The sequence below is a fragment of the Convolutriloba macropyga genome, chromosome 12, assembly GCF_964194025.1.
Source record: "Convolutriloba macropyga chromosome 12, txConMacr16.3, whole genome shotgun sequence".
NCBI classification, from domain to species: domain Eukaryota; kingdom Metazoa; phylum Xenacoelomorpha; order Acoela; family Convolutidae; genus Convolutriloba; species Convolutriloba macropyga.
In genome coordinates this window covers 40,100,700-40,114,112 of record NC_134479.1, presented here as the reverse complement: position 1 = coordinate 40,114,112, position 13,413 = coordinate 40,100,700, and the positions used below count along the sequence as shown (strand labels likewise).

General features: G+C 34.7%; 1 protein-coding gene across 2 annotated transcripts in view; it reads right to left on the bottom strand.

Annotated features, from left to right (window-relative positions):
• The window catches only part of LOC142351247 (uncharacterized), a 75,504-nt gene that overhangs the window by 29,608 nt on the left and 32,483 nt on the right, over positions 1–13,413 (bottom strand). For both annotated transcript variants that reach the window (XM_075403392.1, XM_075403393.1), the window contains 5 exons: positions 9,858–10,033; positions 7,601–7,776; positions 7,124–7,242; positions 4,437–4,679; positions 3,450–3,588 (listed from right to left, as the gene is read on the bottom strand). In XM_075403392.1, coding sequence (XP_075259507.1) covers positions 3,450–3,588; positions 4,437–4,679; positions 7,124–7,242; positions 7,601–7,776; positions 9,858–10,033 — 853 coding nt within the window. The remainder of the gene's footprint in view (positions 1–3,449; positions 3,589–4,436; positions 4,680–7,123; positions 7,243–7,600; positions 7,777–9,857; positions 10,034–13,413) is intronic.

The window sequence follows — 13,413 nt, the reverse complement described above, 5'->3', positions numbered from 1 at the left end:
TATGCCATGTAATCAATCGTCCTTTTGATTAAAAATGTCATTTTTACCAAGTCTTTTTTGTGCAAATCAAACAAAATGATAAAAATGAAATACAACCTCACCAAACACAAAATCAGTTTTTGAACAGAATTAAAACAAAAGGTAGATCTTCAAATGTCATAATCAAAATGGTTTGTACTCAGGTGGTAGTTTCTCTAAAAATCAAAAGATTGACAAAAGCAGAGAACAAAAAGCACAGTCTGTCTTAAGAAGTAAACAAAATACACTTTTGGTCAATCGTAAGTTCTTTGTAAGCTTCTGTTCCACATTGCAAAATGTCAAATTCAGGTTTCTAAATAACCGAAATTTGAAAGATTTATAACGTTTTAGCTGAGAGAAAGTAAAATATATAATTTTGTCAAAATTTGCTTGCAAGTATTTGGAAAACAAATATAAAAATATCGGCAGACACCGTTTGAATCATTATTATCTTCAGTCTCAGGAGACCGCGAAATGGTGAGATATTTGTTTAAAAACCAGCAAAACAATTTTTTTGAAGAAAAAATGACAAACTGTACGAAATTTTGACCAAACTGGCCAAAAATGGTCAGAAACTCAGATAAATTAAACTTTCTTTAAAAAGAACTACCTTTCAGTTTTTCATGAAGTTGAACTCTGGATGCAAAAAACTATATTTTTTTCAAAGTCATGAAAGCCATAATCTACTAAGTTAAATAATTAAATAGGTTTGCTTATTCGACCAGAAGAAGCGCTTGAGACCTGTAATTTGTCAGAATATGTCTTAGAATAGATCGTCAAAATTAGACAAAAATAAAAAAAAAATTAAAAACTAATTTACTTGTTTTTGCGAGTAACCTGAGTCGAAGCCAGTAAAATACTAGAAAAATCCCTAAAGACAAAAAAATGTTACACTTGCATCTTTCCCACACGACAATAATGTTCTGTAATAAACGAAACTAGGTAAAAAATAGGCAAAGGATAAAAAATAAACAAAATGTTTTTTTTCGTTTTTGAAAACAATTGTTCTCAAAGTCATGTAAGCAATCAGCTATACTCAAATCAGAATGTAGGCCCATTTATTTTTCCATAAAACGCCACTGAAACCTATCAAATTCAGGAAAATTCCAATTACCAAAAAAACATATTAAAAATGACAGTTAAAAACAAATGTGAAACAAATTCAATTAAATTCTTCGAGAACGGGGCGTCGAAGCCGTTAAGACCGTAATCCATGCTTTTAATGATTTTCATATACTCAATTGTGCTTTTTTGGAACGCCGATTTATTAAAATGTAAAAATCCAAGCCAGAAAATTGTAATTTTAAGCGCAAAAAGATTAAATTTTTAATCTATAGAAAAAGAGGAAGAAGAGGAATTCTTTCTTTGCTCACACTATAAGAATCTAAATTGACCAAATTAAGAAAAAAATGGTGGCAAAGTTCAATAAGCCTCTGTTTATTTGAAAACCAAACATTTTTAGAAGTCGAAACAGCCAAAATCTTCGATTAAAGAAACTCGATAGACAAATTTGGAACTGCTTAGGAAACCAATTTGGAACTAAGCTTCGATTTGAATTGTCATTTCTTTAATTAACATAAAAAAGATCAAAAATTTTATAAAAAAGACCGACTGAACACAATCCGAATGTTTTTTGAATTGTAGCAGACCAAGATAGGACCAAAACTAGTCTTGCTATTGCTTTTTATCCATTAAGAACACTCAATGGTTTTCAATGTTATAGATCAAGGCAATTTGTCAGTTAAAAGACCAAAAACAAATGCTGCCTTTTGATAATCATAGAATAAAGTTAGCAAAAACGGCAAAATTTTAATTCCAGGACATTCTCAATGGAAGTGAAAGTAGGAATAGCTCCCCCTGTAAATTAAAGAAAATTATGTTAGTTGTTTTTGGGTGTATATTTTCGGCAAACTTAATCAGAGTGGACTAAAGAAACTTATTTCGGGCAATTTTTGATGAAAAAGGCTGAATTTTGAAAAATTTAGCCAAAGTTTTGGCCAAAAAAATTACTCAAAAATTCAGCAATAATTTTTTGTATTTAAAATTAGATCAACAGTACTATTGTTAACAAGTTGTGTACATTATAGCAAAATTGACGAAATTTTATGCACAAAGTCCTGAAAATGTGAAACGAAGTAACGCAAATCGGTCTAATATTCACTAAAATTTAAACCACAATAACTCGCTCCAGAAAAGTAAATTCAGAAAAATCTCTTTTCATTCCATGCTCTACGCTGGACGGGATTTTTAATGATGCCACTCACAACTCTCTACGATGAATATATCGATCGGTCAAAATTGTCTGAACAAAAAAAGCCAGTTGAGTATATAGTTCCCCTCCCCCTCAAGAGGGGTCGTAACAATAACAATAACAGGAAAAACAGCAAAATTTTGTAAATTCTATCTCCTATAATTTGTTTCAAATTAACTCTTTTCAAAACAATCATACTGGACAACCAAAAAATAAGTGAGAATCGCTCTGTGCATATGAACTAAAGAAAATGCACCAAAGTGATAGTTAATTTTTTAAAATCAAAAACTAGTTCATTTATGGTAAAAGTTAATATTTAACAGCCGTTATGCTATGTAAACAATCGTCCTTTTGATTGAAAAAGTAATTTTTACCAAGTCTTTCTTGTGCAAATCAAACAAAATGATAAAAATGAAATACAACCTCACCAACCACAAAATCAGTTTTTGAACAGAATTAAAACAAAAGGTAGATCTTCAAATGTCATAATCAAAATGGTTTGAATTCAGGCGGTAGTTTCTCCAAACATCAAGAGAATGACAATAGCAGAGAATGGAAAACATAATCTGTCTTAAGAAATCAACAAAATATTGTTTGCTCAATTGTAAGTTATTCGTACGCTTCTGTTCAACATTGCAAAAAGTCAAATTCAGGTCTCTAAATAACCGCAATGTGAAAGATTTATAACTTTTAAGCTAACAGAATCTAAAAAAATATAATTTCGTCAAATTTTACTTGCAAGTATATGGAAAACATGGAAAAATATACGAATGTCGGCAGACACCGTTTGAATCATTTCTATCTTCAGTCTCAAGAGACCGCGAAATGATGAGATATTTGTTTAGAAAATAGCAAAACAATTTTTTTGAAGAAAAAATGACAAACTGTACGAATTTTTGACCAAACTGGCCAAAAATGGTCAGAAAGTTTAGATAAATTAAAGTTTCTTTCAAAAAAAAACTACCTTTCAGTTTTTCATGAAGTTGAACTCTGGATGCAGAAAGCTTTCAAAAGCTGCAACATATGTGTTCGAAAAATAATATTAGATTTGGAGCAAAAAATGTCTGAGCAAAAAAGATCCAGCATAAAGTTCTCCCAGCTTTCTCAAAAAGTGTGGGGAACAATTACAAAAAATGCGGGAAAATACCAATTAATGGAAATTGTGGAATCAAAATATTACCTTGATTACAAGTGCAGATGAAAGCATCGCCAGTATTTGAACAACCTCCTCGTCCATTGCAGTCCTCGTTTGCACAGTAGTCAATCTCGTCACAAGTTGTACCCATGAAACCATTTTTGCACACGCACTCAAACTGCCGCTAAAAAGTAGTCACAACGCAATCCTAGTATAGTAAAGTTTATGTTAACAAAAATGCAGGTCAAAACTCTTAAACCTTTGTTGACCTGCGTGTTTGTTAAAAAAGAATCTTCTATTGCTGCCAAACTCTCACGATGTGCTTGATTTTTCTATCCGTTAATACAGCAGTATGAATATAACTGAATATTACGTCAACAATCCAACAATTCAGCTGCCTGTTACGTCATCTGTCCAATAAAGCTAGCTATTACGTAACCTGTCCAATAATAGGTAGTATTATAGGACAGTTGCGTAATCTTCAGTATTAATGACCAACAATGACAGCAATATTAACACATGCAAAAACGCACACTTGTTAATTAAGCACTTTTTACTACCGCTTTCGACACTCGTTCTCAGTGATTTCACTCTGCCTTCGGCCTCGTTTCAATCGATTAAACATAACCAACTAACGTCGGAAGAATTGCTCTCGAACTCTAGTGGGAGCTGAAATCTATTGAAGCCTTCTCCGGTCGGGGGGGGGGGGGTGATTAACTAAATTCACTGAGAGGAGCTTCGAATGACGTCATTGAAGGCTATTATATACCGCTATATCCTCTAATAAACTTCAAAAGTAGAATTAAAAATAAAAGTTAACAAAATACACTAAATTCGGCGCATTTTAGATCATGAAAAAGTCAAGGGTACAAAAGTCAAAACGGTAAAGCAAAAAATTTGCATAAAAAGAGCAACACGTTTACAATAATCGCTGCAAACTTCGTTCGAGAGCATTTAAGAATTCGATTAAGAAGTCGAAAAGCGGTAGTTTAATATACACATAGACCACTCGCAGTTCAAAATGAAACGTACCCCATCGGTTTCGGGACCACTTTTATCCGAGCACGACTGTCCATTTCCTCCACAAGGCGACCCTGCACATGTCGTGGCCTCGTTACAAACATCGCCCAACCAGAAATCATCACAGAAACACGTGAATGAACCCACACTGTTCGAACAATTGGCTCTGTTTGTGCAGACACCATTACAAGGTGTGTCTTCATTTGGGTCATCGCAAATTAAACATTCGTCAATGTCTTCCGAGCAAGTTCTGCCCTAAAAAAAGTTTTCCTAAGAACAACAGTTTCAAACAAGTATCAAGACTTTCCCTTTTTGAGATTTGTCCCAAAACATCCAGAGCCATCTTTGACAGATTTTTGGAATTGAAGTCAAAGTCCATATGTTATTTGAGCACTACGAATTTTTCTAAACGTGCGAACATATCGTTTGTTTAGGAAGAAAATTTTTTGAGTGTTTTTTATTGGAAATATAAAAACGTGGTGAAATCTTAAAAAAAAACGAAATCAACATCAAAACAAACCCTCGGTCTCATTGGGAAAAATCCAGAAGAACTATATCCTGTTTCTAAGAGTCAGGTTAACTGCCTAAAAGGTTTTATAAACAAATTGAAAAATAACTAGCAAAAAGGTTTTGTAACAGTTCGTTTTTAACTTAAATGCTATTTTCATAAACCTCGACAAGTTCTTTTTTTAGAGGTAAATATGAATAAATGAGTTTTTTGTGGCAGATGAATAAACACTTGAAAAATTAGACTTTTGTTTTTATATCAAAAATCAACAACATTAATCAATTGCTATAATGTTCTTTTTTCCTCAGCTATTGCAAACACTTGGATAAAACTAAACAAAACTGCATTAGAAGTCCTGAAAAGAAACGATCTAGGGATTTGTAAAATCCCAACCTAACTTTTAAACAGAATGCAGTCCCTATAGATGAGCAGATTCAAATCTTGCGAGAATAATTCAACTTCGCATGATTCTTGCAAGAATCTTGCAAGATATCAATCCAGGCAAGAAAATAAATCAGGGTAATATTTTACAGAAAAATCCTGAGAAGCAAATAATTGTTTTTTTAACAAGTTACACAATTCTGATGCATGGAATTTTTTTTATTTTACTCCTATTCGAAATGTTGCCAGTTTTCAAATTCCGGAAAACATTTCTGAGAGTTTTTGGTAACTAGCACTAACTGAAAACCAAAGTAATTGACATTTATGAATGATATTCCGCGATGCAAAAATTTAGAAAATCAACAATTGGCAAATAACGTCGACTGAAAGTAAAATAATGGACAAAAACCACAAAAAGTTTTTTTACAAGAGACAAATAAAGACCTCCAATGCAGTCATGTTATTTATTTCAAAAAAATTAATAACCAAAGTGCTAAAACTGCTTTTTTTCTTAAAGATGAGTCAGTGACCAATATGTGACCAATAAGGACCGATAAGTCAGTTAATCGGTAAAGCGATAAGTCAGTTAATCGGTTAAGCATTAATCGGTTAAGCCGTAAATATACATTAAGCGTTAGCATCCAAACAAAAATAAATTTAGAACTGGTGTATTTTTTGCCTTTTGTTTGTCACCAAGAGCTTTGACATCAAGTGAAAAAGCAGATAATTGTACAGAAAATACATTCAATTTGGCTTCAGCAGGACACTCACATAAACAACGTTTAAAAAACTCTCTTTCAGCAATGTTTGTTTAGCGTCAAAATTACTGAAGAAGATTATTATATCAAAAAACCAAACAAAACCTGAATAAACTTTTATTAATCAGACCAGAATATGATTCAATTATCGAAAACTGCAAAAAACTATTTTGAAACCTAAATCTACCAGTTACCAGCACCGTTAAGCCACTCTGCACTTGTTAGGCTAATGAAGACAGCTTAAAGACGGAACTTGACAATTTAATTCGCTCAATTTCTTCGATTTTAACCAAACACTGAAATGCGAAACATTGAAAAAAATAATGCAGAGAACAAGCCACAAAATGCAGCCTAAATGTAGCTTATAAAATATTTTTATTCCAAAAACATCAACTTCTCAGTATTAAAAAATTGTTCCATGTTAACCATAGAACTCAAGGTTTTTCAATGAAAGCTACAATATTGAAAGTCTCATTATCTACAGGTTTTTCGAAGTCCTACCGAGCCCTTTCATCTAGTTCGATTCAAAGAAAAAGATTTATGGAGTACATGAGAGAAAAAAACAAGCATATTTCGATTAAAAAAAATATTAACTTTTTGTCCTTGTAATTATCAGACACTCAACCAACAAAACGCTATATAATTAAAATATAATAGAAAACAGTGCCCTTAAAGGAGTCAAAAAGAATTTTTGCCACCAAAATAGTATGAAAAATACTGACCATTTTGCTCAAAAAAGCACTAGATGGCTAATAATACTGAACACTCTTTCACTTTTCAACTGGACTAATATGCTGAGTGCTTTTTCTTTAAGAAGAGTAACATTTGGAACATGTAAAAAGGACTCTATGACCATACGCTGAAATCCAATTCGTGATGATACAGAAACACTTGATGCATCAGATATCGTTATAAGTCAATTTATTAACTAACTTATTTGAATTCGCTCATATTCGCCACCAGTAAACAAAATCTGTGCTTGCAACAAAAAGAACAGAAAATTATAAAAATTTCCCCCAAAAAACTAACAAGCAGTTTAATGGAAATCTAACCTCAAAACCACTGGGGCACGAGCAACTGAAGTCGTTGACCAAATTGTTGCATTGACCTCTGACACAAGGGTCAGTTTCACACTCGTCAATGTCAATCTCACAAAATTGACCCTCGTAACCTGAAATGCACAGAATTTCTGCAAAACGAAATCATAACCTTCAATTTGGGGTCATTTTTCTGGAAGAATTTTGAAACAAGGGCAATACTTAGCAGGTTTTCCAAGTCGACTTCTACTCGTTATGGCACACGATTCCCCAAAATGGTTGTCATTTTGTTAAACTTTCTACTGCAGGGGTCTTTCAGAATACATGAAGCCTGATGCCCACCTCGCGTCTCCCACCTCTGCTTCCCAAGAACGTAGTGGGGGGGGGGGGTGGTTAACAAAAGAACTTTAGTTCTAGTAGTTCAAGTGGGGTAAACGTTTTCTTTTAAAAAATTTGTAATAAATTAAAAGTTTTAAAACTTTTCCACTCTACCTGTATTTGCGCAGTCACAATTGAAGTTCCTCCACCCGGTATTGTTCACACTGCACTGTCCCGCATTACACGTCTCATCTGCAGGAAGTGTGTTGCATGTATTAGAGTCTATGCAGATGTTCAGGGTCACAAAGCCAGACTGTTGAATGTACGAGTAGCCATTGCCATTGTCAGCACTGTCAAAACAAATAACTTCCGTTTGCCCCCCCTCAGTGCGTTATGCACCCCATTAGGAAGTGCTTGCCGATTCTTACTTTTTTTCCCACAAATTAAGCTCTCAAAGTCTTCTCCCCTCAATAAAACTTCAATTTTGTTAGCACTTAGTTTCAACTTTCATCAGAAAAAAATTTGACGTTTTTTCAACTTAAGGGAACGTATTGCACCAGAATTCCACGGACAGAGGTTTTACTTTTGAGACTAGTGGGTCTAGGAAATAAACCCCCACGGAAAAAACCCCACTTAACTTTAGATAGAAAATAAAACAACACGGAAAAAAACCCCACGGAAATAAAACCCCTCGGAAAAAAACGCCATTTTAAAATTGAATTTCGGTCGTGATAATGTGTTTGGTTGTGATAGTTTCATATCAAGTCCCTCGGGGCGCTGAGGCATGGCCATGGCCCGCGAAGCATGGCCAAACGCGCTAAATGCGCAGCTCTTTAAAAGTAAAGTGGGGTTTATTTCCTTGGGGGTTTATTTCCTATCAAAAATGAAGGTGAGCTTTTTCCGTGGCTTTTTTCCGCAACCGGAGACTATTCATTTCAAATTGTATTTTCTGGTCCACTGGTATGTAATTTTTTTAAAAAAAAATCAGATTCAACCAATTGCAAAAGCTCTTTTTTTTTCGAAAAATGTATCCTTGTATCTCTTTGAGTCATTTCTTTGCGGTTTTTTCTGTAATGTTGTTTGGCAAGTCAGGAACGAATTCATCTTGATTCTTCTGGTCTCTTCTTGTCTGACTATATGTTGTATTTCAAACAATGTAGAAATATAACGCAAGATTTGAAAAATGGGATCTTTTCCGTTTAAGCCCCCTCAGTACGTTATGCGCCCCCAGTTACAGAGCACGTAAAATTACCTAGTAAATCATTATGTAAAAATATGGCGTCTGGAGGATGCGAATAATATGAGCCCACTGAGCTGGGAGGCACAAACGGAAAAGATCCGAAAATTGTATGGTAATTGAAATCATTTTTTTCAGTTATATATCAGCCATGATGTTTTGTGGATCCTTTCCGTTTGTGCCCTCTCCCACCCAGTATGTTATGCACCACCAGTTACAGAGCACGCGTGATGACATATAAAATGATTATGTAAAGATATGGCACGTGCGCTTAGGGGTTTCAAATATTATGCAACCGTTAAGCTGCGAGTGGAGGGGACCAAGCGGAAAAAATCCAAATTATGTAATTAGCCTCATTGTCATATGTACATTTATGAATGGTATAAAGAAATTTTTGATCTTTTCCGTTTGTGCCCCCCCCCAGCTTAGTGGGCCTATATTATTTGCACCCCGCAGACGCACGTGCCATATTTTTATATATTGATTTACTATGTAATGACACGTGCTATGTGACTAGGGGGCGCGTAACGTACTTGGGGGGGGGGGGGGGCACAAACAGAAAAGATCCGACATTTTTATCATGGCGTACACTCCTATGCTTTTAATACACTCCCATACTTCTGTTTCGCCCCCCAGTGTTTTTTACGCCCCCCATTACAAATTATATGTTTTTAATATAGCACATTACTATGTAAAAAATAGCACGTGCGCTCGGGAGGCGTAAAAATATAAGCCCACTAATCTGGGATCTATTCTGCAAATCGGATCTATTCTGCAAAACAGAATAGATCCGATTTTTCTTGTGTGATTCACACGAAAACCACTAGGATAAAAGCCGACAAAATCTTGCCATGTGTAATTGAAGCGTTATCGAGCAATAATTCAGAACTGTTCCCATTTCCCCTGGTAGATTGCGACCCTTCATAATATGCATTTTAACACATATTCTTAGATATAAATTGTAATTAATAGCCCACTTGTTTTCAGGCTATACAGACCATTATCTCAGTGCAAAACATGCAGTGGTTTAGTCATCCAATGCAATGAAATTGTAAAATCTTTGTTCATTGGGGTACTGTTCCGTTTTTTATCGCCTTTCCTCAATGGCAAGAAAAATTGTAGCATAATACACAAAAAGATGGAGTGTACCTTTGAAAAAAACTGCTGTCTATGAAACTGAGATGCTATACTTACGAAGTGTGAAACGGCATGAGATCTCCGTTAATTCTAACGTCTCCCATGCAACCGTCCATACTCTCAGGTTGCCCAGAGGGGAAGTCCTCAGTTGTGACGTCAGAGGTGTTCACACCACCCACATAAACTTTTGACACACATTGCCGGTCAAAACTGGACCCGGAATACACAATCTCCTAGTTAACAAACATCAACACAATGTAGATTGCAAAGCAAGAAGAATTTTTGGTCTAGTTTTAATAGTGAGAAAATTTAATTGATCCTTCAAACAAAACATATTTCAAGAAAACTAAGTTTATCAATCAGTCCGGGTTGAGAGAAAGCAAACAAACTGACCGTCAATCTAATCCCGCAGCACAATTTTGAATTCAATAAATCAAGAATCTTTGTGATCAGACCGATCAGAACGAAAGGCTAGATTTTATAGAGTTCCCTTGTGTATGTCCCAGAGTTTGCTTAAGTCGGGTTTGACCTGAACCCGAACTTCTGACATGAATCTCGACCTTGATTAGAGTCCTGTATTTTTAGAGCCGGATGAATTTTACTTTTCCCCGTCAGATTATCCGCATAATTTTTGATTTTTGCTGATAAAAAGATTCTAATTGGGGATTGGCTAACTCCCAAAACTCTATCGAAATTGAAGATTTGTTCGTTAAAGATAAGTGAGTTCTTCTGACATATAGGCATGCACGATTGTCCCCGATGCTCTCGCAGGAGTGTACAACAAACGTTTGATGAACGTAATAACTATTTGTTGTCCCAAGTAATGAAAGCATCTATTCATGGTAGTAAAATTATCAAAATAGCTAATTATTTATACGTACATTAACTCAATGAACTATACTTGTAGGCTCGATATATTTGATTACGATGAGGAGAAATAATCAATGATAATGAAAGCATTCAAGTATCAATCTACAAATCAAACAAAAAATTGGATATAACATAATATAAATTACAACTGTGGGAGAAATCCCGATAACTTTAAATCGGATTAATATATTTTATCACCAAGTCTGAAGTTTTTAACAATTTTTGTATGAAACTCTCTCTCTCTCTCTCTCTGTGAAGTAGCGTTAAGTAACGTGTAGTTCCCTTTAGAACGTTCGGAGTAACGAAAGAAGGTAGGTAGTAAAGGGCGTATAAGGTCAGTCACAAGATGCAACCTATCTGATTTACTTGTTTGCGCAAGTTTAATGGAGTTCCGTAGTCAACTATCTTCGACGGTTTCAGGTTTCATCAAAAACTTCTTGAGTGCTAGTATCATTTTTACGCAGGACATGGGATGCTATTGAGCATGATTATAATAGATTGTGCGCTGCCTTAAACACTACCTTCGCTGAAAACCCTAATCACGACGGATAAAAATAAAATTTTATCAGCTTTTTACGAGAAGAAGTCCTTGATTGCCAATTCATTAAGTTGAGTGTCACTGCCCATTTACATATGGAAAGCAGGACCTTACAAATTTTACTATCACTGATTTACAAATGTTAGCCTGTGCAGCTCGTATTATCATTATTGTATGCTGATTATGCTGAAAAACTGGAGCTAGCCCATTGAAACTGTTATACATGAAACAAAATGGGTCCAACAAAGGCAATATCTACCCAAAGGCCGGCATGGGTGGTGAAAAAAAGAATTGGTATTTTGATACACCTGTTTACCAAAACATCAGAGGTCTGATGTATGGTTTTTAGATTCAATTGAGGAGACGGAATTAGCACACACATGACAATGGTACTGGTATCACGTTTTACACAGTCTGAGAGCGCTCATTTTGCACGTTTCTAATCTTGTTTAGTGCCCCTTCTTCTGTTTTCTCGTCGTCCTAGACAGCGAGTTTCTGTTGCAATTCTAACGGTTTTTTTTCGCGGTGCAAGGGACTTTTGGCCCGTGTTTCGTTTGCATTTTTTTGTTACCTTTTATTGGAATTTGTTACCTGGAGGTGTTTGGCCAATGCCTCTTTTAAAAAACTGACAACGTTTTGATGAGCTTTCCCAGACCATTTCTTAATTGCCTTCTGGGCTTGGTCTTTGTTACGGTAATACAACGTAAGTCAGTTGCAAACGAATATAAAATTAAGCGTAAAACTAGGGGCAAGTCCAAAGAGGCAAAAAAGACGAGAAAGAAAACAATAAGACAGTGTTTTATTACACCACTTTAAATTCGTTCGTGTTCGTATTGGATTTTTAGGCAAATGCAATAAAATTAATTTAAATTTTTCCCAGTAATGCATCTTTATTTCGCAAACATTACTTTTGGTTTTTACTAGGCATTTGTGTGCCAATTCTTCTCCTATGTTTGTTATTGCAACTTACTTGAGTCATAATTTCTAAGTTAATTTGGCCGGGCTTTAGCACGCGAATTTGCATTTGAGACCTGTCGAAAATCGGACTTAAATGTTTTATCCGAATAAGTTCTAGGTGCGAAAGATAAATTAACAATAACTAAGAGTGTGAATGAATTATGTTTGAATTCTATACTATCAAATCGTCTAGACTTTTGGTAGTAATAGAAAAATATGTTGGGGCATGATAAATGCCATCTGATTATCATATAGCATTAATTTGTAAGCAAAAATAAATCGCCAATAAAAAATGTAAAGATAAATTTGGCGTTCCCGCAAAAGCAGTATTTTACAGACTAGCTTGACTGATTTGTCTGCTTTATACAGTCAGTAATTATATATGTGCTGTCAGTTTTGTTAGGGTACAAAATTTGTCTAGAAAAAAAATACGTATGGACAGAACTTAAGAAAAACGTTTTTGAAAAACTTGGGATAGTCCAACAGCAAATTTCAAAGTTCAACAAAGTCAAATAAATTTTGTTTCGCCAAGAAAAAGTACAACTCTAGGTGGCCGCCACATGGCAATAAGTTAGCAAAGCTTCAAATGGCTTAGTTAGAGGTTATCACAGAAAAGTAAAAAGAAATAAACTTAAGAAAGAAAAAATTGGCGAAGTTTTCATTTGACTTTGGTTGTGAACCGGCACCAAATGATTTTAACTGCCTAAAATTATAAATGGTAAAAAAATTTAGAACCCACAAAGCTCGAAAATACGTAAACTTTACCCGAAATCTCAAATCGACTAAGCGAATTCGTTTGCAGGAAACTTATGCTTTTGTCTAGAATAATAGCCTCTAGGTCGAAGAGAAATTTGGAGTTGCTTGTTGTGATTCTATGTAGGACGGTTTTGACAGCCGTTAAACGTTTTGCGCGGAATTTAAGGCAAAAATCTTCAAAAAGAACTAGTTTTCCTACGATGCAAGAAACGTCTCTCTAGTATCTGCACAAACTATATTCAAAATTTTTGATATAGTGCTTGGATTAAGTATAAAAAAATTTATTCAATGGATCCTATAATTGTTTTTTTAAGACATTTCGTTAATTTTTGGAGTCAAATTTATGAAAGAAATTTATTAGCACGCCATGCAGCAACGTCAAAGTCCGTTTTGTTATCAAACTGTCAATTCACTTGCTGGCACAAGGAAATATCAAAAAGTAAGAGCAAGGAATGCATTGAAAAGCACTTAACTTCAAACATTCTGCTTAAA